Source organism: Eleginops maclovinus, chromosome 22 (genome assembly GCF_036324505.1).
Source record: "Eleginops maclovinus isolate JMC-PN-2008 ecotype Puerto Natales chromosome 22, JC_Emac_rtc_rv5, whole genome shotgun sequence".
In the NCBI taxonomy this organism is placed as follows: domain Eukaryota; kingdom Metazoa; phylum Chordata; class Actinopteri; order Perciformes; family Eleginopidae; genus Eleginops; species Eleginops maclovinus.
The window spans coordinates 19,670,048-19,695,042 of record NC_086370.1 but is presented as its reverse complement, the minus strand read 5'-3'; the positions used below and the strand labels follow the sequence as shown (position 1 = coordinate 19,695,042).

At 41.8% G+C, this 24,995-nt stretch overlaps 1 protein-coding gene across 1 annotated transcript in view; it reads left to right on the top strand.

The window, feature by feature from the left end:
- LOC134858904 (homeobox protein Meis1) overlaps positions 1 to 6,651 on the top strand; it is a 75,224-nt gene extending 68,573 nt beyond the window's left edge. The window contains exons 12-13 of the mRNA XM_063875124.1: positions 556 to 653; positions 5,705 to 6,651. Coding sequence (XP_063731194.1) covers positions 556 to 614 — 59 coding nt within the window. The 3' untranslated portion in view covers positions 615 to 653; positions 5,705 to 6,651. The remainder of the gene's footprint in view (positions 1 to 555; positions 654 to 5,704) is intronic.
- Positions 6,652 to 24,995: the final 18,344 nt, after the last annotated feature.

Below are 24,995 nucleotides of genomic sequence, written 5' to 3'. Positions count from 1 at the left end.
ATGTCTTTCCTCAGCACAGTCTCAGTGTGTAAGCTGGGCAGTATGTGCCCCCTCAAACACAGTGATAAAGACACACACACACTGTACACACTGTACACACTGCTACCTCCCCCTCCTTCGACACACACACCAGAACAGGTGTGGTCAATCACATTACACAACCATCTCCTTCCTCTCTCCCACTCCTTCTGCTCGCCCGGTCCCTCTCTCTCTCTCTCTCACGCCATCAGGTCTAATCCCAGAGTTTGTCCTTAAGCTCCTCTCCTCCTCCTCTATCCCCTGTTTTCTGGGATTCTCTAACCCTATCTCACCCTCCACTCCAAGTCAGCAGGTTTGGATAAACTGTCAGGCTACTTAACTCCCCGCCCCCTCCTCTCTTCACCGCACCTCACTGCCAGATTTAAGCCAGTGTGCTTCTCTGCTATGTTGTGTATAAAGTTAGTTTTCAGTCTGCAAACATTTTCCTTTTTGCACCAACGTCATGTTTTATTTAATTTAAATAAGCTGTAACTTAAGAGTATTGCGTCTAAATTTACTCTCTCTGTGTTTCTTCAGGAGCGATGGGTGGAATGGGCATGAACATGGGCATGGAAGGTCAGTGGCACTACATGTAGCCCCGCCCCGGTCTGACCAATCGCAACACAAAGGAGGATGTGAGTACACTTTGACACATGCTGACTCAAGCTGAGACGTGTCCACACTATTCTAAACGAGGGACTCAGATAAACAGTGCATTATTCATGAATACATTTACTGCAGATCAGGAGGAGTGAGTCTGCTTTTAGGTTGCATTCAAAGCGTTCTTAAAAAATGGAATCTCTGGCATTTTGCACCAGTGACAATGTGATGAGAGTGCTGGTTTTGCAACTGGAAACATTTGAGAAAACTTAGTTGGTATTTTTTTAATTTTGATTTGTTTCAGTACCGTTGTTCTGGTGGTAAGAGCCTTTGATCACCACCTTGTACTATTGTGTGTGTGTGTATGTGTGTGTGTGTGTGTGTGTGTGTGTGTGTGTGTGTGTGTGTGTGTGTGTGTGTGTGTCGTGCAGCAGTGTTTCACTCTCCCACATATCCAATAGCTACAGGACAGGAGGAAAATAGAGGAACAAAAGCAAAGAGGGAGAGATAAAAACAGACGATTTGGACATATGGGTGTAAACATACTCATGTACAAAAAATGTGTAGGACTATAACTTGTGTGTGTGTGTGTGTGTGTGTGTGTGTGTGTGTGTGTGTGTGTGTGTGTGTGTGTGTGTGTGTGTGTGTGTGTGTGTGTGTGTGTGTGTGTGTGTGTGTGTGTGTGTGTGTGTGTGTGTGTGTGTGTGAGAAACACATAGTAGTACGGGGCAAAGAGGAGAGAGGATGAGAGGGGTGAGGAGAAGGGAAGAAGGCGGGGATGGGTCGGGACGGGGCGGGTGCTGAGACGGGGTTGGGTAGGGGGACTTGGAGGGGTGGGGTGGGGGGCAGGTAGGACGTTGCCATGGCAACAGACTGATTGGCAAAAATGTAAGCAGTCGTCGCTGGTGCAAGGAGAGGGAGAGAAGTGAGCGCCCCTTAAGTGTCATAAATCTGCCGGGTTGCTGTTGATGCATGAGCCACATTAATACACACACTAACCAGCTAGAAGAACAACTCCCCCCCCTTCCCCCCCCTCTCTCCCCCCCCCCCCCCCCTTTCTATCTAATGCTCCCTCTGTCTCACTCCCTCTTTGTGGTTTTTCTCACCGTCAATTTTTCTTCCTCTATCTCTTTCACACCAACACCTTTTTTCTCTTTCTCTTTAATTCTCTGCCTCTCTCTTTTTCTCTCACCTCCTCACCCCCCCTTCTCCCTCCCTCCCTCCCACTCTCTCTCTCTCTCTCTCTCTCTCTCTCTCTCGCCCCAGGGCCAAATAGACTCCCACATAATTCTGGATGTATACAGGCTTGATGTTGTCACTGTGCAGTGTGTATAAAGTGGCTATGGGTCCAATTGTCGTGAAACATCATTGTTTAGTATGTTTGTATGAATCCTGTGTGTGTGTGTGTGTGTGTGTGTGTGTGTGTGTGTGTGTGTGTGTGTGTGTGTGTACCTGTACCATAAACAAACATGCCTTTGCCCAAGAAAGACTGTGTATGTGTGTGTATGCATGTGTGTGTATGGTAATAGGATTACTCCTGGCACTGGGAGGGGACACAAACTAGTGCAAAATGGAGGAGGTAGCCAGCAGGGTATGGAGCTTAGCTGGGCCTAATTGACTAGATCCAAATTAAATATGCCATCACCAGAGGTGTGACCAATGGATTTGACTTATTCAGTTTACAAAAATAGAGACCATTAACCCTCCACAGAATGTGTGTGTGTGTGTGTGTGTGTGTGTGCCACGATGAAAATATACCTCCCTTGTTTCTGTCACAAATGTCCACGACCAAAGCAATGACAAAACATATCACATCGAATGGCATCTTTCAGGTTTGAAATGCAGGGAGACATGGAATTAGAAAGGTTGTGTTTTCAGAATGAGACGTGTGTGTGTGTGGCTGTGTTTATGTGTGTGAGTGTGTAAACATGAGGGCTGGTTCGCCGTGTCCAAGCTGCCTCTTTCCAGCAGCTGCTAGCCTTCCCAGTAGACCTTGCTTTAAACAGCCTCAATTTGCCTGCTGAATCTCGTAATTGGGCCACCAGAGGAATCCTCTGCGAGACGGGCAAAGCGCAGAGAGGACGAGGAGACAGCAGAAGAGAAAAGGGAGAGGGGTAGACAGAAGAGAGGGAGGGGCGGATGAAGAGATGGCGAGCGAGAGAAGCGTGAACGACAAGAGGGAGGGGTGGAGGGAGTAAAAGACAAGAGGGAGGAGGAAAGAGGGAAGACGGTAGAAGCTAGGAGAGAGATGGTGACGGAAACATGTCTACTCTTCCTCATGAGTAGTTCCTCAAAGCTTCATTAGCTTACCATCGCTAGCTGCTAGCTTGCCTCCTTCAAATACTTTCCTTTCTAGGTCAATTAAATGTAAGTGATGTGTTATATTCTTTCATGACCAATTAAATTAATAGGTTATTACGTGAGGGAGGGGGGACAGTTATCTTATTTGATTACGAGAGCACAGGTTCATTATATTTTATAAGCAGTTTTCATTAGCAGAGTTGAGGTTTTGTTACCGCCGGGCTAAATCGAGCGGTTATTGTTCTGGGGAGTGCTGAGCCTTCATACAGAAGGTGTGTCTAGCAGTCACACTGAAACATTAGTTAAAACTAAAGCCAATTAGTCCTGCTTAGTGAGGAGCGTTATGCTTTCCACCCGATGATGATTACATAGCTTATATCCCCTTGCGAAACAATACACCTGTCAGCAGAGATGAAGCCCAGCAAGTGAAGCAGAAGCGAGCCGAGCCTTTGATAGCGACGAGAATGACTCTGGGATGACCCTTACCCCCTTTCCCTTCTTCCTCTCCGCTGCTTTCTCTCTCCCACGAAATTAGCCAGGGGTGGCCTCAGAAAACTGTAATTTTCAGTTTCAGGACAATAGTTATCACAGGGTGGAAGAATTAATTATGGCGCAGAGCGTATGGAATTTTTCTAGCCCTCCCCGCTCGCAGCTTTTCCCAAAATGTCGGGCAGAACGCTTGAGTGAGCGCTGCCTGTAACCCCTTTCCTGCCAGTCTCGGCTGGAGACCCTTTGTCCCAGGATTCATTGCTCCAATCATTAAGCACAAATTTCTTAACCTTCTGCTGAGAGGTCAAGATCCCCCCCCCCACCCCACTCACCCCCCTTACCCTCAACTTCTCTTTCTGGTGGATGAACTTTCACTATAACGACCATCAGAAAAAAAAAACAACAGGTCCCATTGGGGATTTTGTGCCTCCTCGTATTGTCCATGTGAATGTAGGTCCCTGCTGAGTCAGCCCCCTCTGAATCCCCTCTGAGGGGGCCTACAGCTCAATGTATTGATTGGCTTATTAAGTGAAAAACCTTATTAGCAATGTGTGCTCTTTCAAGCACGCATAGTGTTTATTAGCACCTTGACATGGATTGGCTTCAGTCCTCGGGATGCTCTCGTTAGCCAGTGTTACATATGCATGCAGTAAACAACTTCAGGAAGCAACCACATGGAGTCTTTTTGGAATGTGTTTATTGTTGCGTTAGGTTGCTTATCAATCAAAGAGTGACTTCTGATTCAAAACGCAAAACAGTTTTCAGAATTCAAAGAGATATTCATTAGGAATGTAATGGATCATTGCTTTAAGTATGGTCTGCATTTAAGCTAGCATTGCTAATGGCTTAGCGTTGTTTATTGCCCTCGGTTTTGTACCACCATGAAAAGGTCACAGGTTTGATGCAATTAGGTCCATAAAGCTATGTAAACCCCATCCACCTAACCTCATTGAAAGCTCTCCTAATAACTCACTCTTCTCTTACTCAAGTCGCACCTACTCTCCTCAGTAGCCCAGGTGAAAACTGACAGATGAGGGGAATAAAAAACGGGGACCCTTGAGTTCACTCCTCTGTTGTCTCCTCGCTGCACACCATTGTCCTTTTCCCCGCCTGCCATTGTACGCTCTGTAGTGGCCCTCTTGTGTGTGGTGAACGCGTGGTTGTGCCCCGGGCGCTCTCAGGTGACGGGCGGCCGCGAGCCTCACCTCTCGAGCCCTTTGGTTTTCGACAACAATGGCTGCGGTTCTTCGGTGGTGACCTTACACCCGCAGAGATGGATGGCAGCTATTGTTGGCTGTAAAGAGAGGAATGTAGGGAGAGAAGAGGGTGAAGATAGATTTCCTTACTCCATTTTTCATGAGGTTTGTTGGCATGCGGCAGGTTGCATCAGTGTAAGGAGTTACGGTTGATAGATAACGTGACATAGATTGTGAGATTAAGGCTTTGCTCATGACTTCAAAACAACACTGCTTTGTATTTCCTGTTATTACTAACCTGGAATAGTTTGCCCGGATGATCAAAGACTAATTTTAAATTCCCTTGTGCAGTTGTATGCAGGAGATGTTAAGTACAGGGCCTCTGTATCACCTAAAGTCAATCTTGTTTGTTTGGTCTATAAGTCCTCTCCTACTTTTAAAGTAGCATTACGTAAGGTGTAGGATTAACTCTCTACATCCTCCAATGTATCCACGCATTCTTAGTAAGGGCAGGTTTAGTTTGTGTTCTGACCCAGATTAGCCCTTTGTTTGGTTCGCACAAGTCACCACTTAATACACAGCTTCTGTAGAGACGTTTCAGCCGTGTTCAAGTGCTATCAGCCTTAAGCTGTAACATGAGTGTGCTTTCAGAAGTCTGGTGTAATCTATTGTGATATTTAATGAATGATTAATGATATCGAACTCATTCATTCATTTTGCGATTAAATGCTCTTTGTCCCAGTGGTGCACACAATCTGCCAACTCAAGATGAACACTATAAATAGTGCGAGAAGAAACTGAAATAGAAAACAATTCTGGAAGTTGAAAGTGAGCAATGTGCAAGTGATGAAACATAGCTTAATAAAATGTGCATGGATGTAAACATACACACAAGTGTTTTAATTTGTTCAAGATGACCAAATGTGCATATCACTAGGGGTTTCAACCCTTAGAAACCGAGTTATTCAAATCCAAAAAAGATCATAATTAGAGACTTTAAAATGAATCTTTCTATCGGCCATTGCAGACTAGAATCTGTTGTCTAAATTCAATCCATTACCTGATCATTGGTTAACCATGTTGATCTTCTCTTTCCTCAGAACTGCAGGGCCAACCGGGGGATCACCTGTCTCACAGAGGCCTACGGAGCACGGGAACAGGACTCCTTGCCTGATGACAACAACCAACATTAACCCCTCTGTCCACCTCCAAGACCCAACATTTTATTCGGCTGATTTCTGCAACATGGACGCCTTCCATGACTGCCTTCAACCCTTCCAAGTCTATGTGTCCAGCGACGGTGATGCACAGAAGATAAAACTATGTCCACACCAGATGATGCCCTGTCCCGACTGACCCCTGCTTCTTCTTCTCTGGTGGGCGATAGACTTCGCCCCCTTGCCACTGCCCACGAGGTTCACATGGACTCCTCCATTACAAGTGATTGTGATTGCGATTGCGAGCATAGACGACACACGAGAGACACACTGTGTCCTTTGCCTGTACCTTTGGCGAATGCAGCACCTGGTGATATATTCTAGACTCTTTGGTAAACAAGAGCGAGATCCTGTGAAGAGCACTCCACTCTTTGGGACGATGGAATTGGACCAAGGAGAAGCCAATGTCTGTATTTGACAGGACACTAACAAAGCAAAAGAGGTGCCCTTTAAAAAATGTAGTGGATTGAAACATGGAAGGAGGGAAAGCAAGAGAAAAGAAATAAAAAGTATAACTATATCAAACCCTAGTTTGGGAAGCGAGTGGAGAAAGAAAATATACTGTATACTGATGTAAAATTACGCTGGACTCTCACAAGAACTGGGAATTTAAGTATTGTAAATGCTATTGTATTGTTCTGCATATTATGTTGTTTCTAATAGATTTTTTTAAAAAAGGATGTGAACTTTTTTCTCTTTTTTTCTGATTTCTTTCCACACTATGTGTGTGCCGTCTCCATCAAATTTGACCTCCTGCCCCCTCCCTTCATTCAATCACGATGCATTTTTAAAAGAAAAAGAAAGTGAATAAACGGACAATTCGATCAGTTTGTCATTTCTCGCAGGCCTTTATTTGGATGGAAAGAGAGTGATTCAGATGTTCACTTTTTAAAACTTTTTTTTTTTTTTAACATCCAGTACACACAGCCCATCCACGTTCATGCAGGAAGCAACTACCTTGCATTACTGTTGCTGTGTGATGACTGTTCTTTTTAACATCTTCATATCATTGGATTATACGTTCTTCAGCTGGAAGAAGGTTTTAACTGGCATAAACATTTACTGACCATTTGAGGTCATAAAACACTCCTATAACAAATAAGATTAACTCCAAAAACAATGACATCAGGCTAAACAGAGTTTCTGAGAAGCTAACATTTTGGATGAACAAGGTGTTTAATTAGACTGCCATTGTCCAATTTATCCTTATTGTTTGTACCGTTCACATGAGGACAAACACTAAATGTATGTGTCAACATAGTTTACATCATGACAGGCTAACAAACATGATAAAGAGCTTCAACTGATGCTCATAAACAAGCTAAAAAAGTCACAGCGGATGGGAAACTACAAGTGTGCTGCAAACACGTTGTTTCCTGTTTTTCTCCATGTGTGTCTGTGATTGAGCGCCTCTGGACGTCTATTCCAGTGTCCTATTGATGTGTTTATGTCACAAGGCTTTGCACTCGCATGGCCAATGGATTCTCTTCCCCTCAGTGTTTAATGCGGCCTGATAACAGAGAGAGGCAGAGGCTATGGGAAAACACCTTTTCCACCACAGCCCATTCATTTTGGATTAAACCAGCTGATGTTATGCTGATCAACAGACAGGAGAGAATGTAAAAGTCACTGTGTGTGTGTGTGTGTGTGTGTGTGTGTGTGTGTGTGTGTGTGTGTGTGTGTGTGTGTGTGTGTGTGTGTGTGTGTGTGTGTGTGTGTGTGTGTGTGTGTGTGTGGCAGTATGCATGTGAGGGAGAAAGTGTGTGTATGTGCTTGTGTGCGTTATCAATGCATCCATTATCCATTGCTTCAAACATGTATTACGCACATCTTTAAGATTCCTTTGAAGACAAGTCATGTTTCTTATGCTTTTACTTTGAAGGGTATATATGTACATCTGTGTTGTAAATAAATACTTTTTGTTCAAATAACAGAACTCACAACTAGTCTCACATTATATTCCTATAAGCAGAAATATAATAAAATACTAGTTTCACATTTTAAAAAGTGAACTCGGCACAAACATGCTTTCATTTTGACAATTGTCCATTGAAAGAAAGCAGAGGTCCATGTATTCTTAAAGAAACATGCACTCAGGTTCTCCCAATGCAGTGATAACGCGCAGCTAATGCATGCGTTATACATTTTCACACACATGGAAAGAGGGGCTCGGCGAGAAAGCGAATTATCCTTCATTTAGCATTAAAATTCATTTAGGTAAAACGGCTACAAACATGTAAATGGGAGGATTAGTTCTCCCTCACGCCTTGTTGCCCGCAGTCAAAGGGCTCCGCTTGAACCAGGCGCTGTGCAGCCGATGTTGTCCCCGGGATTCAGTGCACCTCATGAGGCAGAGCCGACTGAGGAGGCGCGGGGAGAAGAGCCGAGCGAGTTCTGTCTAATTGATACATTTCGCAGAGCAGCTCTGAATCCCAAGTCTTTTTTTTTCAAAGCATCGAACAAGAGAGACTCTGTTTTATCCATAACAATATGCGCGTGTAAATCAATACTCTCCCATTCTCCCTCTGTATCTCTCCTCCGCGCAACTATTGTGTTTTTACTGCCTTTGCCGAAGTGAATGCTATTTACACTAAAGAAGAAGAAGGAAAAAAGACACGCTCTTAAAAAACCCAGGCGACGTTTTAATTGCTTCGCCTCTCCACCATGGCTGGAAAATCCGAGGCTGTGAAATGTGAATTCCTGAGCCTGTGGCCGCTGGGAGCTGTGGAGACAGAGGAGAAAGCCCATGCTTGACTGCCCTCTTTAGGGAGGCCTGGTAACTGTCCGGGGCAGGGACGTTTGGAGATGGCGCACAGCACCACCTCTCCATTTACGCAAGGAAGTAAACCACAAAAAAAGCGCGTGGTGAATTTTGATCAAATAGGAAAAGCTAAAAAGAGATACAAAGGAAGTGTAGCTGCAAGAAAAAAAAGAGTGTACTTATAACATGAATTTAAAAGAAAAGTAGTTTGAGTTGTTTTTTGTTTTTATATTTCAGACAAAAAACGACATTTCAAAAACAACTTTAATGTATTATTGATTTTTTAACAAATGACGATTACTTAAGATACGACACAAATCGTGTGTGTCTGCTACAATAAAAAAGACACATTTGCCCCAAATAAATTCCTGAAATAACTTGATCTGTCGATTCGAATTCCATTTATATATTTTATGTTTTTGGAAGATAATTATTTGGAAACAATATTCATTATTATTATTATTATTATTATTATTATTATTATTATTATTATTATTATTATTATTATATAGACATGTTTTAATATACAAGGATGTTATTTTATGTGTATTAGTGCAACTTGTCTTTATGTATTAAGATGCACTTCGACACGGTTATGATTTTGCATGTTCGGGAACATTTTTGCCTCAGCTGACCTATATTTCTGCTGAGATGTGAAAGTGAGTTGCCTTTAGACCGTCTCCGCCTTCCTCCCTTTAAAAATGATTTTGTATCCATATAAATATTTGACTTGTGCTAATTTTCTAAAACTGAGAGCACTAACGTAACTTGAAGTTAATGATGATGGTGTCTCACACACACACTGACCGCGGAGTGAACTGTCAGTAATGAATGGAGCAGAAATGTGTTCCGGAGCAGCGGAGGTGCCTGGACAGGCCTGTCTTCCTCCCACAACAACACACATATTTATGCGCCTTTATGTTTCAAACAGGGACCTGAGACAAGTAACCGCGCGCCTCTTGGTCTCTGTTACAGCACAAGCCATAACAAAGGAATAATGTGTGCAGGTTTGTTCATTAAAATCACCGGTTGCTGAACGCCGAGGCCTGTTAGTCAGACCTTTACTCAGTGTGTGTGTTGAGGGGAAACTAGCTTTCATTTTTGTCTCATGCTAAAATTGAGACGTATGGAATGCATTTTACGCCAAATATTTTTGTCTTTTGCAGTCAGACCATTTAGGTGTTTTATTTAAAAAGACAAGCTGCACAGAATGGTTTGTTGTGCAGAAAAACACGGACAGGTTGATTTAGGTGCAGACAAACGGGATTTATTTAATACATATACTTAGTACAGGTCAACATTACAAATCCTGACGATGTGTTATAAAATGCAATTTAAGCCATACTTCCAAAAGACTCAAACAGATTGAACACAAAACGAAGCTTTCACTCTCTCTATATAGTTTATTTGTTTCCTTTATTGTGCTTTCCAGACAGGCAGGAGTTAAATATCCCCTTATATGGCCTCCATTACCTCCAGCCTTCATAACTACAGGATCCAACCCGAGGGGGAAAATAGTGAAGATATTTCACGCAGCAAAAGAATACTCACCCAAGATATTCCTTACATCCTCCAAATTGAAAATCATTACACAGGAAATACACATATGGCCTATATGACGTGCCAATATCTGAGCCACTTTATGAAATCGATATAGACACATACTGAAATTAAACAGAAGCCCCCAAACGCCTCTCAGGACAAACTTTCCAAACCCCCCCCCAAAAAAAACTCCACCTTCAAAAGGTCGCGCAGCAGCTGGTTTGGAAACAAAAGGAGGAGGAAAGAAAGGAGGGAGAGGTGTTGGAGGGGAGAAAGAGAAGAGAGGAGGACTGTTGCGCCATTTTGGATGTCATCTGTCTCCTTGGCGACGGGGCCCTCAAAAGCCCCTTGGGCGCGCGGATTGTTTGAGAGGAGCCCGCTATTTTCTGCAGCATCATTTATCACTGTCACCACATAATGATTCCCCTCGCAGCTCCTTATTGATGTTTGTAATTGCATTATCTCATAAGGGGGGATGATCAATGGAGCCGAGAGGAGCATGGAGGGGTCAGGAGATGCCGGATTGCTGTTTGTCCATTTAATGCAACCAGGCTCTCATTATCTGCTGCCTCTCTAAGTAACGTTTGCTCTGCTCGCTTCTGAGGTTTCAAAGATTGGAGAGAGGAAGAGGAGAGCTTCATTTGTTTAACCCCAAGCCACTGCGGATAAAAAATTAGAAATGCAAAGGAGAGAGAGGAGAGTGAAAGTAACGTGATTAAGTGTTATGCTATTAGTTCCATTAAGTCTGAGAAACGAGATTCTGAATTAAAGTGCACAGCTTTAGGCTCATGGGCATCCGTCTTGTGGTGGTCTTATAACTTGAGATGATTAAACATATCTATAACAATAAGCCCTCGTGATTAAAGCAGGATGGAGCGTCATTTTAATGTGCACTAGTGCAACTTGTCTTCAATTTGATCAGTTGTGCAAACCTAAATATGGTGATTTTGCATATTCATAGACATTCTTGTCACAGCTGACCTATATTTCTGCAGAAAAGTTAGTTTACTTTTTAGTTGTTAAACTCCTGAGCTTGCACTATTTTTATAGATGTATTTGTTGTTTTTTATGTCCTGTATTTTATCTACATTGCATTGTTTGAGGAACCTGGGACCCAAGTGTTTCGTGTACACTGTAAATGAGTATATGGCATTAAAACCTTTGAAATTGAAATATTCTTCTACATCTTAAAATGAGTTTGTATCCATATTAAGTTCGACTTGTTGAATGCACAGCTTTAGGCTGTTGAGCATCCGTGTTGTGGTGGTCATATAACTTGAGATGATTAAACATATCTATAATAATATGCCCTCGTGATTTAGGCATTCAAATGGACCCTATATGCATGGGGAGCAAACGAGATAAAACGAGATTTTGCGATAAAAATATTTCAAACAATAAGATTTATTTGTCGAAATATTAAGTTTCGGATCATAACGTTTTGGACTTTTGAGAGGTGGATCATCAGGGCCAGTCGATGCTGTTTGCAGAGGCTCGTGTTGGGGGGATGAAGTCATGAGATCCAGTTTCAGAGCCACACTGACTGAGGCCCCCGCGCCCAACAACACGCGATACTCTCCCTCTCCCCTGCAAACGAGCACATACCGTAATTACTGTGACGTGAGTGACTTCAAGTGACACACACACACGCACACACACACACACACACACACACACACACACACACACACACACACACACACACACACACACACACACACACACGCACACACACACACACACACACACCTCTAAAAAAAAGACACTATTTCGTAATTTTTGATTACCGAAAATTCAATTTTAATATTGAAACAAAATATTTGAAAAACTCTGTCATAGCAAAACATATAATAATCTTGACCGACTTCCTGACTTGAAGTTTAGAATAAAAAAAGGGCCATGTTTTTAGGAATACATCGTACATGGATGGAAAAGGAAAGTACGAGAGCAACATTTTGCCCGTTAAAATGAAGGTTGTGTCTTTAGTGATTGAACTCTTTTCCTGCTTTTGTAAAAAGGTTTAATTACCTGACGTCATCAAAGTTACCTGGAGAAATCCTGGGTTAAAATGTATTTTGGCATATGTGTAAAACTTCATTTGAACACTAAATATATTCTGTAAAACACAACGTTGTTGGCGCAGTGCAAACCGGCTGCTGTGTGCCGTCCTGCAGTAAACTCACTGCTGTGGGGCACAAGGGGGGCCTGTCAGCAGGTATGAGTTTGGATATGAGGGCCAGGAATTGGACACATGCGTACTAGTTTCGGCCGGACACAGACAGAGCCGGTGAGAGAAAGCCTGGCCCAGAGAGAGTTCGGCAGGTAAACACCACTGAGACTGGATTGTGCAGAGATTACGCACAGCTCATTCAGAGCAGGGATCCTGAGCTCGGGAGGTTTTGTGGGCGCGTGGTGTGTTTCTTCACTCTCCAGAAGAAATCCGGTTGCTTGGGATAACATATTTCTGGCCTCGGTGCTTTCATTTCTGGTCGCTCCTGCTGCGGGGAGGGACACGCCGCTGGCAGCGCACCTTTCCTGGGGAGAAAAGCAAACCGCGGCCGGTTCATAACCAGAGATGTTCCTGTCAGCACCTTCCTGAATATCTGCCTCTCTCTCTCCCTCTCTGGAAGGTCACCTTGGCAGCGCAGGGCAGAAGGGCCAGAGTAGCTGGAAGGGGGGGGCTAAGCTCACCTGGTGAGACCGATCCAATAATAGCGACCTCCCCCTCCCCCCTACACACGCTCACGCTTACCTTCCCTAGCCCTCCACCTGCTTTTGGATCTGATAATAACGTCAGGAATCTTTTTCCCCCACACTTTGCATAACAAGTGTTTTCTTAAAGTAAACATTTATATTTTACAATCATCATTCCATTCATTCTTCAATACTTTAACTCGTAATTTAACATTTATCAAGATCATTGATGCATGAAAGCCTGAAACAGTGACTTAATTTAAATATATACTACAAATTAAGATCTTATATATCTTAATTTGACCCTAACTTGTGACGATTCTATCACTCGCTTGACATTAAAAAAAACACAAGTGTTGAGTATGTCATTATAGGTATCATTATTATCCCATTATATTAATGTTGATATCATTTTAAAAATAATTCCTGCATGTTTTAAGCTTTCACAATGTGATTTAAATTATGAATCATGCCTCGAGATCCGCCTGCGCGTTCACATCTTGATGGAGAGCCACCCTCGTCAATTAGCTCGTGCATAGATGCATGGGTGAGTTTTAATTCTCAGAGTCCCGCCTTCTCTCTCCTTTGAGCGGCTGCAGGACTGACTGACTAGCCTCCGAAAGTAAACAGAGAGGAAGCAAGTCGAGACAGGACAGAGGGCTGAATTCCAGCCACAGCACAATACTGATAAAGCATTGGCCCCGAGCCACGTCTTTCATTAGTTTATTTATATGTTGAGGCTACTCCACCATTCATCACACAATCTGTGCTGCAATCTGAAAATGTGTTTGGGGTAGTAGGGTGTTTTCAAGGGTTATTTAGCTGTAAAAAAGAAAGTAAGCTTTATTTTTTAGAAGAAGAGTTGTTCAATTTAGGGTTTGAAGCAGCTGTTGAAAGTGCATATAAGTATAGAAATGCTATATAAGTCATAGTATAGCGTGTCATTAAAAGTCCCAATCTATATGTACTTTAAAAGTCGCAGTACTTTATGTGATAAAACAATTATGTTGTAAAAATTTCACACAAAAGCTAAAGTATTATTGGATGCATTTTCTTATTAAGAAAAAGTCATTGGATATTATGTCTTTAAAATAATCCTAGTATGTTTCGTCATTAAAATGGAAATACTACTGTATATCATGTCACTAAAAATGTCAAGAACATGTCATAAAAACATATAATGGTATTTCATAAAAAGGAAATAAAAAGTTATAGGAAGGTATTTCATTAAAATGTCATAAAAAGTTAAAGTATGTCATTAAAATAGCAAAAAAAGTCATATTATTTTATGTTATCAGTAAAAAGTCTGTCACAAAAATGGCAATAATAGATGAGTACTAAATTTCTATGTACAAAATCATAGGATAATAAGTTTAAAGGGAGTGAGTAAGAGCTGAAACACCTCAGTCAGAGCTGGCAAAACTCATATATAGATATCCTGAGATCATATTTAATCTGGATTTAAGTCCAAACAAAGCTGGAAAGGGAGGAAAGTTTGTGACAAATCTCTCTTTCTGTAGTACTTGATAGAAGCGAGGCTGTGAATGTGTTACCCATCTCAGATATTCATCAGTTTCACATCAGTGATGGGGAAAGAAAAATGTCAGCTCCTCCCTTTCTCACCCTGTCAGTGGGTTTCCACCCTCCGACTGTGACAATGTGGGTCTTCATCACTGCTGTTGTTTTGTCTCTACGCCTGATAGAAATGCAGCCTCAAATCCTTATGTGTGTGTGTGTGTGTGTGTGTGTGTGTGTGTGTGTGTGTGTGTGTGTGTGTGTGTGTGTGTGTGTGTGTGTGTGTGTGTGTGTGTGTGTGTGTGTGTGTGTGTGTGAGAGACAGAAGAGCAGGGACTACTGTTACAATACAAGCAGCTCAGACCTTTTCATCCATTGAGGTGTAATTGAATAATATTGGTGGTGGAAAAAGTAATCGGACTAATCATTATATTCAGAAACAAAACACTATTTTCTGTCCATCAATTGTAATTCAAACTCTCTAAACTTGCTCTAATAAAGTCATCGTTCAAGCTTTTTAGGACTTCGGGAAGAGAGTTCCTATTTCTAGTGCTTTTTTTAGTCCGTAGTCTCTCTTACACAACATATGTTCGATACGGTTTGTTTGATTAATCAAGGTTTACTCCTCTCTCCCATATCCTCCAGTTGTGTCAATAGTCCTCATTGCTGCAGATCTGCCATTTGTTAATTGTTTGTTTTCGTATCAGATGTGTTGTTTATTGCTGTGTGCATTGTCTTCCTCTTTTAAAGTGACTTTTGGTTATAAATCTAATGGACTTTAGTGGTACTAGAGGAATAAAGTGCCTCCTCTAGATGAATTGTTTTTAAATACACAATGTTTCCTGAAGCCTTTATGTAGAATCTATGTATGCATTATAGAATGTTTTTTAACTATCATGTCAATAAAAACCATCCTGGTGACAACTGATGCAATCTATGTGTCGCTGTGTCTCAGGGGTCAGATCCAAGTTTCTCTTTCAGCCATCACAAGAAGTTTCCAACGTTAAAAATATTTAAATCCCGTACGTAGGGGGTTTCAATTTACCATAATTTATTCCATAGTATGACAGGATGTGAATGAGCAGATTCACAGATTGGCGTGACGGTGGCCATGTTGCATTTCAACTTCACCAGCCACATGTCACATTAATGCAACAGCATATTTCTAACTTCATATTGATATATTTAACGCCATGTTGTTTTCTGTGAAGGTCATTTCTTTATAATTGTATATGCTGCTTATTTAAAAGAATGAAGTAAATATTAGGTTGCACCCCTGATACATTGAAGGATTTGGGTTGTTAATAATGCATTTTGAATAAAACAGGCTACTTTTTTACACACTCTTCTCATCTATTAACATCTTTACCAACAATATATGCATTTTTTCAAGCAGAAACTGAATTATTGTGGAGTCTGCAGAGTTGAATGATAAGTGCACGCCTTGGCAGAGTTTAAAACTTTATCTTCCAGACAATTTCTCAATGTCTTTTTCTAAACCCAGGGATCTCATCGCACAATTTACTAAGCAAATGTCAGCAGAGCAGAGAGAAGAGGCGGCGGGTGGGAGGGGGGGATCTGGATGTGCGTGTGCCTGCAGGCCGACACTGTGCAGTGTTATGCCTGGCGCTGCACAATTTATGGACCATGGACAGTTTATAAGAAGCAATGTAGTCTATCAGAGAGGCAGGCGCATTGAGGACAAGGGGGGGATCGTTTCCATGCAGGAAGCTGTGTTTTGGAATAATATACGCCTTGATAAAGATGTTTCCCCTGTGATGTTAAACAGCAGGGAGCACCAACAGCCACTTACTACTCCAACCAAATATGAAGGAGAGTCTTTGGGCTGCCATACTTTTTTATTTTCACTTGTGGGCCTTGTCTGAAATGTAGAGATAGTGGCGCTTGTGGCTGATTTATCCAGTTCTTAAAAGCAACGTTTGGAGGCATTCGAGTCAGGATGTAAAGGATGACTGCTGAAAAGATCATATAGATGTTAAAAAAATAGCAAGAAAACAAGCCCCACAACTCTAGTCACCATCTGCTAAAGTGTGTATATGTATTATAGCAACTAGACCACTTACTGCAATGTAGTACACGTGCTTTTATCACAAAATCACTGCAAAATATTCTCCTTGTGAGTCATGATGTCTGTGATTAAGGCCTCGAAACAAGCTAAAGATGTTGACAAAGTGGAAAGATTTTGCAACCTTTTTGAATTCAAATGCAAATCTCACTAGTGCTGCAATCTGTCTCAAGATGAAGACACATGTTTCTCTCAAGTTTTTGAAACAGCTTGATTTCATCACAAGTACCAAATTGGTTCTGAATCATTTGTGTCAGAAGTTACCTGCTGAAAGAAGAGGCTTCAGACAACACCTTTGTACAGCCTGTAAGACTGAAATAGTTATTACAGTTTATAATGTGTCCTATATAGCTTATAATACCCCCAATGACTTGTTAGCTGAAACCAAAATAAAACAGTTCTTTCACTCCAATAAAAACCTAGCGTGAAACTTTATACGTTCCCCCTGAAAAGTGATCCCCTTTTATTATGTCCTCACATGATGTTTATGACTGTCAAGTGACTCCTCACACACTGACGACTCCAGCAAGGCCTTGATGGGACGTGACTCACCTCGGAATAACAATGTGGACAGAAAGAGGCAGAACAAAGAGAGGAAGGCGCTTAAAAAATGATGAAATGACATGACAAATTTCCCTCACGAGGCTGACATCTGTCGAGGCGTTTGGTGTCAGGAGGACGGCTTGTTATGCAAATGTGTGATGCAGACCCACGAGACACTGACAGGCCAAAGTGCTAGCGGGCTTGACATCAATGAAGACGTCTAGGTGGGCGTCACTTCGCTGCTCACACACTCCCTCATTCGACCGTCTATTTTTACATAAACCAGCTCTGGTGTCAGCAAGGAAGAAAAATGGAATAGAATAGGCCATTTTTCATCAGCTGGGGTTGCATCAAGTGCAGGTTGTGGGAAAGATTGAAAGTGGGTCACATAAGAAACACAACTCCTAAACATGTAAGAGTTTCAGCATCAGGCCTCTGTAAGAGCAACCGGTGCTGCAGCCGTTGTTTATGTATATGTGGGAAATCCTTGGCAGGGGAGATATCAAACACATCCATCTGATAAGAGGTCTGTGAGAGAGCCGCAGGCAAACACACACACACACACACACACACTCCAACACACACCCCGCAGGTCCGCAGGTTTTCCATGAAAAGCTTTTAGCAGAGCAGAAGCAGCTGAAGACACCGCTATTGTTAAGCTCCATGATGGATGAAGCCGAGGTCTGTCAGTGCTATCTGACTAAAACACAGCTGGGTTTATTAAGCTAGGCTGGGTCACCACCTCCAAATGGATCCCAATGAACCAAATACAATTTCAAGGTAAATAAGAAGCATGTGTGTGAGAAGGTTACATGAGTGACAACCTGAAAGTGAAAGTGTTGGAGGAGTGTGAACACGCACATATGGACCATCTTCAACTACTACATTTCACCCTCTCTCAAATATGGATTGCTGGAACCTAAAGTACATTATGGTTTAGTTTTATTGTAAAATGATCTCATTTCCCAGTTAAATAATACTTATTTTGAGCAGAGAATCCTTCAGTGACTTAAATATAGCAGGAGTGGTAATAACACCTTTCATTTCAACAAGTAATGAACTCTGCACGTGTCCTGTTTATAGCATTAGATATCAATTACTGTAGAAGCACGGCCATTTCATGCAATAACTACAGACTTAAATGAGGTATGAGGCTGACAGTATGCCCTTTCTTTTACTATATCAAGCACTATGCTGTGGTTATGCACACCATAACTTACTTTATAATACAAATATCCAATGCATGTATACATTTCTTCCATGTTTTTATAGATTAAACTTCTACTTTAAAACACGTTTCCTTATAATCCAACCAAAATAAATCAGCAGTAATGAATGTCATGCATATCTGTCATACATTTTAGGTTGCAAAAGAAGAAAATGACGTAAACCTTTTGCAGCTAAACAAGTCCCAGGTCAGCAAAAAGTGAGATATTGTTCCTACACTTGGATAAACCCCTAGGCTTCATCAGCATCATCTTCTTTGTTCACCAAGGAGACAGCATGTACCGATGGCACCGGGGTAATCAGAGTTTTATCAAGCTGCAGAAATCACACAAGACTTAGTAAACCAGGACCTGCATTAAACATTCTTAACACATCCTGACAGATCATCACATCTGGTTAAAAACTCACCTTCACAAAGTGGTTAATCAAGTAAAGTGAGGACTTTGATTAAAAGGTGCCACATACAGTCATGATTCAGTAATAAGCTCGTAGGTGTGTCATAGATCACTTAGTGCAGGTGACTAAATATGGGGTACAATCACCAGGAGCCTCCACGTATATATGAAGACTGACGATAAATCCGCAGAGTTTAATAACTTAATCTACGTTGTCTAACTGGTACACTGCAGGACACATCTTTTAATCACACTGATCCAAAGATGCCAAAGCTCAGCCAAGGACATGGAGTAGCTCACCAAACACTGACATCAACAACCATCTGAAAATTCAGGGCAACACACACTAGAAGTATTTGATTCCCATCCAAACAACATCACAAATGTTTCCTACATAAGATTGCATTATCACAGAAAGGCAAACCTTTTATCACAAATAAACGTCCAGGATAGATGATGTAATGCTTCCCATGTAACTGTGTGTATAACAGCTGCAGCACCTATCCTATCAGAGATGAATACTGAGATATTAAAGGTGGGTTAAAGTAAATAATAGCCATTAGTTTTGAAGAGAAAACATTAGAAATTGTTCCATTCATGATCTTAAAATCAGCTGTCATGTGCAAAATCAGAGGTGCACTAGATGGATATAGACACTGGGAGGATTGGATCCTGATCAGCCCATTGGTAGTCAAACTGTTTAACCCTGCATGTACACACAGTACACGTGCATTGCTGGTAACATCAAAGCTAACATTAGGAATAAGCAGGTCAAACGAGCCTTACGTTATCTTAAAGACCGCTACGCTTTCTTGTGTTCTACCCTATCTCTTTCTATCTGTTTCTTTTCTCCATCTTTTTCTGATCTTTAAACCCGGCATTCTTCTCCGCTCTCCTCTTCCTCCGTGACCCTGAGTGTGCGGGGCAGCGGTCGACCTTGGCTTCCCTTCGTTATGGCAGCGAGCCCGTTAACAGCGGCGGTGAGTTGTGGCCTGGTGTTAAACCGTGCTCCAGCCACAGTCAATGTTTATGTCTACCAATCAAACGCAATGTGTTTATGTTATATGGCATTATGGACAAGGAGGCTCTCTAAAAACACACAGGCTGGAGGAGTGCGGTCCACAACAAGAGGTTTATGGTCCGTTGAGCATCTGAGGAAAATGGTTGCTGTGACTTCGTGTTTGGACACAACTTAAAGCCAGAATTCAATATCAGCCTTTCGAGTGTCCAAGCACCTTTTCTCACCCTCTGTCTGAAACCAAAGTCCAGTCTGCCCTGATTGGTTATAGCTGGCCTGCCCTGTTGTGACTGGTCAACCACTAAGAAATTCCCCACCCCTTAACTTATTATGTACAATGTGTTGGAGCGCTAGTCAATAGAACCGACAGGCGTAAACAAAGGAATCCAATGGAGGCAGATAGGGATTTTAGCCTTTGCAGACCATTGACATGCACTAAAATCTATATAACACACTCCAGGAAAGGGAAAAGCCTGAAGATCTAAGATTGTTCTGAGCAAAGGTTGGAAGAATTACCAGCTAATGTATAACCACGACTATAGTGGTTCAATATTTTTCCTCTTGGACTGTTGTGATATCAAAGAATTGATTTCAAAGTTCTGCTGCTGGTTTATAAAGCATTGAATGGTTTAGGCCCAAATTACATTTCTGATCTCCTGCCACATTATGAACCATCCAGAACTCTCAGGTCTTCTGGGACGGGTCTGCTTTCTGTCCCCAGAGTTAGAACTAAACAAGGAGAAGCAGCAGTTATTCTGCTCCAAATATCTGGAACAAACTCTCAGAACCCTGCAGGTCCGCTGCTACTCTTACTACTTTTAAATCCAGGCTGAAAACGTTTCATTTTGCCGCTGCTTTTAATTGAACTGTTCTTATCTAACACTGCATTTTATACCTGTTGTGTTTATTTTATTATCTTTGTTTCTGTTGCACAACTTTTTGTAAAGCACTTTGAATTGCCTTGTGTTGAAAGGTGCTATATAAATAAACTTGCCTTGCATAGAATGTAACAACAGTTTGTTGACAGTATCAAATGGCTTTAGTTGATTTTAAATGTCCAAGAACTCTGTGAAGACTTGCGTATTTACACAGATGAGGTGAACAGATTAGCATCTCCTCCCTGTCCGGCTTTAACACAAGTGTCTTTGTGAGTTTAAGGATGTGTGGAGACTCAAGCTGTTCTGTCTGTAGCGCCAAGCAAAGAAAACACAGACTTAATCCTCCTGGATTCAGAGACTCGACACCAATTTGTCCCTGTAGGGAGGGGAGTTCACTAAACTCTAATGCCTCTCTCTGTGCCTGGGGGAAAAATGACTTCTACTTCTGTTTTATTCCCCTGTATAGATATGGATAGAAGACCTGAAAAGACACTCTTTCCTCTGCCTCAGTGCTGAGGGGTAAGAGGAAGACTGTGGTGGTACTGGGCATCTTTCCATGAGTCGGCATCCGCCTCTGGTAACATCTCACACACCGTTTGTGTAAATGAGAGTGTGTTTCCCCTCTAATTGCCTGCTGATTTGCCTCGTGATAATCTAGATTGTTGTCTTTATATTGTGGTGAGATCCATGGTGATAAGAGGTCACGGATAGTTTCTGCACCCCTCCCAGTTTTATGAAAGTTCATTAATGACAAAACCTTTCACAGAGAATAAAACAAATACAAGCTGTAAGTAATCTGCACGTCATGTTGTAAATACTTAGCCTTAAACCTTGTTTTGGTCAGAATCAGCTCTCATCATTTCCTCCAGCTGTTGAGTCAGATTCTCACCACTCGAGATAATGAGAGGGCACTCAGGGCAGTTTTAGAAAACATCTGGATGCTGTAGGTCACGTCTTTTTACACAGTTAAGCCCGCGGAGAAGTGGAATTGATGATGGGTTCATCTGATATTAAAGAAATCTAGGAACGAGGGACAATTTTTTGTAAGTACCCTGTTACAAAAGTTACTCACAACAAGTGCTTGTTTGCATAAATGAATGTTGCAGGGCATATGTTGTAGGCTCAGGTCCTTCATGTGACAAATCAACACACTTTGGCAATGCATACTCCACCCTATTAGTTCCTAGACCACAAAGTTTGGAGCAAGGACTTTTCAGGACAAGCAGCTACAGTCAAATAACCAAAATTGAGACCCTGGTTGCTTTTCTCAGATACATGAAAACATCCAGAGTTCCTGGAAACTTCATGTGGTGCCAATGGTTCATCTTGTTTGGATCACCTGTTGGTGAATACTAGGTAGGTATACTGCTCTTTGCCGTGTATCCTGCTCAAACTGAGAACATTGTCCTGTTGTCTATCCCAAATAATTTGTTATTGCAGAAATCGAAAATGCCTCACTTCCTGTTTTCCAGAGCAACCATCTGGTGGTTGGAACAGCAGATGTAGAAACTGACAGGAACCATTTGGCCGAATCACGATTGTTTTGTATCAGTTGAAACTAGAGACAGGGACAAATGCTATTGAAGGATGAGGAACATGTTTCTGATTGATGCTTCTTTCCTTCATCCTTCTCTGTCCCCACCATCTAGTGATGATACAAAACCAATGACTTTTCCATTGCTCTCCCCTTAAACGTTTCCCATTTGTCAAACAAATGTCAGTGCCTGTTTTGGAAAACAGTTCTTACAAAATATGTCTAAAAGAAAGAAAATCAATGCAATGTTATCGTTGAGTCAATCACAGACATCCAGTTATTTATAGTCCTTTTGGAACAACACCGTATTTGTATTCCCCACAATCCTGCCTCTGTCCTTCGTCCGAATGCTCCTGTCTCAACCCAAAGCAAAACGGATCAATTTTCTTGCACCCACACACCCTATACCTCCCCTAAACCTCTCCCCAAATATTCCCCCATTCAGAGTGTGTGTGCCAGTGCCAGAGTCATAAATCCTCACAAGGTGGTTTCAGACAGAGTGCCGTAACTTATGTCACCACTGGAGCTAAATCTGAGCACAGCGGACAGCGCAATGCGAGCGTGTTTGAGATATACACCGGGGGATTTATCGTATCTCATCTGAGGCGATGCTGGGACTGTTCTGATGTCTGTTTTGCACTTTCTGGGATGTCTTGCAGAGATGCTCATGGACAGGAGCAGAGTAACAACATCTCTCATATGTCTCTATATTCCACAATATTTGTACGTCAGAGCTAAATGAACTATTAAAGTTTTGGTCTTCTTTTGAGTACTTACAATCAAATCAGAAATCAGATTCATGCTGAATCAAAAACTGTGTAAGATTGTTGTTTTTTCTGAGGAAAGTCATACAATGCACCATATAGCAAATGAAAAAGCTCTGTCTCTATGAAAACTGTGTAAAATTAAAAAAGCATCCACTAATTAAATCATATTTGGAGTATTCTTTAAACCTCAGGACCCCATTGGCTTGAATCCTCAACTTAAGATCTGTTATCCATTCCTCTTTGGCCATGTCCTTTCGGGTTTACAGTGATATCATGATCTTTGCACTCAGACATTAAACTTTATTATACACCAACGATAAATACGCTTTTGGTTTAGTGTATTTTGATCCTCCTATTTATTATTATTATTATTACTGTTTTCTCAGATGGCGTTCGTTTCAAGTGAAGTGCGCCGGGGTTTGGTCACATATGCTGATGAAATTTGAAATTTGTTTCATGAAAGATGAATCAGAGCCTTCTGCAGCAACTGGTGACCGAAACACATGTGAGTGATGTTGAGGGAACGGAGTGAGAGAAAGAGGTCATGGAGAGGCTACGAACACAGATACATGTGGAAAATAAAACCGGTTATACGGAAAAGTTAAGAAGTAGGGTTCCAACTACCATGTGGGTGTTTGTTAAGACATGAAGTCTGATCAGGTTTAATGTAAGATTATTTTTTGACTGTCTCTCAGCTGTTAGCATTATGTAAAATGATTAGCATCTCTACATTTTTTATGCTAACTTGAAGTAAAACTAGCATTCAGTAAGCGAGACGGAACGTGCGTTTCCTTGGAGCGGGACACAGAAATTCTTAGGAATATGAAGTTCAATTAAAGCCATTTCGAAATCCATGGGACAACAACAATATGGACACTGATTCAATGCTATTTGTCTTAATACATACTCTACGTAAAGCAGGCTTTTTCATTTAAACTAATCATACAAAAGCATTTTACGCATTTTCATTGTGTCTGCATTCTTTTTAACCTCCCATTTCGGCCTTTTTATGTCCCTTCCCTTCTTTCTTTAGAAGACTAAAGAAAAAAACTTCAATTGTGAGCGCGCGGGGTGAGGCAGAGGACACGGTGTCTTGTAAAACATATGCACTTAATATTAGGGTCATAAAACTTGTAAAATTAAAAGCTATTTTGGAAAATAGAAAGAGAAATATTTATGCGTCTGGCTCGGAATAAAGGTCGTTTTATCTCAGGGCAACGAGGGCCTGCCGGGGCACAGGTAACGACTGTCAACAGGGGGCGAAGGGAGGTTGAAGTGCAGTGGGGGTGCATGCTCTCCATGTCCAACCAGATGTCCACATGTGTGACTGGGTTTCCCCTTTTCAGTCGGCGAGAGTGGCCAATGTCGGGGTTTCGCAAGAGCCAGAGAAAGGGAGGGAGTGGGAGAAACAGCGTCTGCTCCTCATTATGAAGAGAGGAGGAAAAAAAAGGAAAGAATATTGGAGCTTTCAAACTTTTGCTTACGTTTAGACTCGAGTCACAGCTACGCAAGGGTAGCTACCGACACACAGAGCAGCCTCCCTGATGACAAGGGCAGGAAAAATGAGAGGTGGAAAAAAAAATACAAAAACAATGTCCGCCGATGCTGGGTGATTGAAAAGCTGCAAAAAGCAATTATGATTGTGAGAATGTGCAGACCCCTCGTCTTAGAAGCCAGCAAACATCGTAAATCGTGTGGCGCTCTCTGTTTACGTTGTGTTGACCTCTGCATGCCCTCTGGTCCTGGCTGGGCTCTCCATGCCCTCAGCACTGTTGACATACATACACATGGAGGCTAGTTCATATATACATAAACTGTATGAGCTTTTCAAAATACATTTCCATGACTTGTCTGCGTTTCGCATATTTTATACCATTTAACTTTCCGTTCAGGTATTTTTGAAATTGGGATTTGCTCCTTTTCTTTCTTGCAATGTGCATTTATATGTAATCTAACCAGAATATGTCACATCTTTAACAACCCTCTCCCAGGCTTTGCCTTCAAACGCTGAACTTTCTAGTATTCCTTTTTTTTTTATGTGTCACATGAGGTTTCGCCTTGGGAAACTGAACTTCTCCATGTGTTGAGCTAATCAGAGTTAGCCCTAGCTTGTTTTATGAAAGATCCATCCTCCTAGTCTATCCTCCACTTTTTCAGTGATGATACCATAATTGATCTGGAGTTTCGTCTAATCTTGGTGCCAATTGAGTCTCA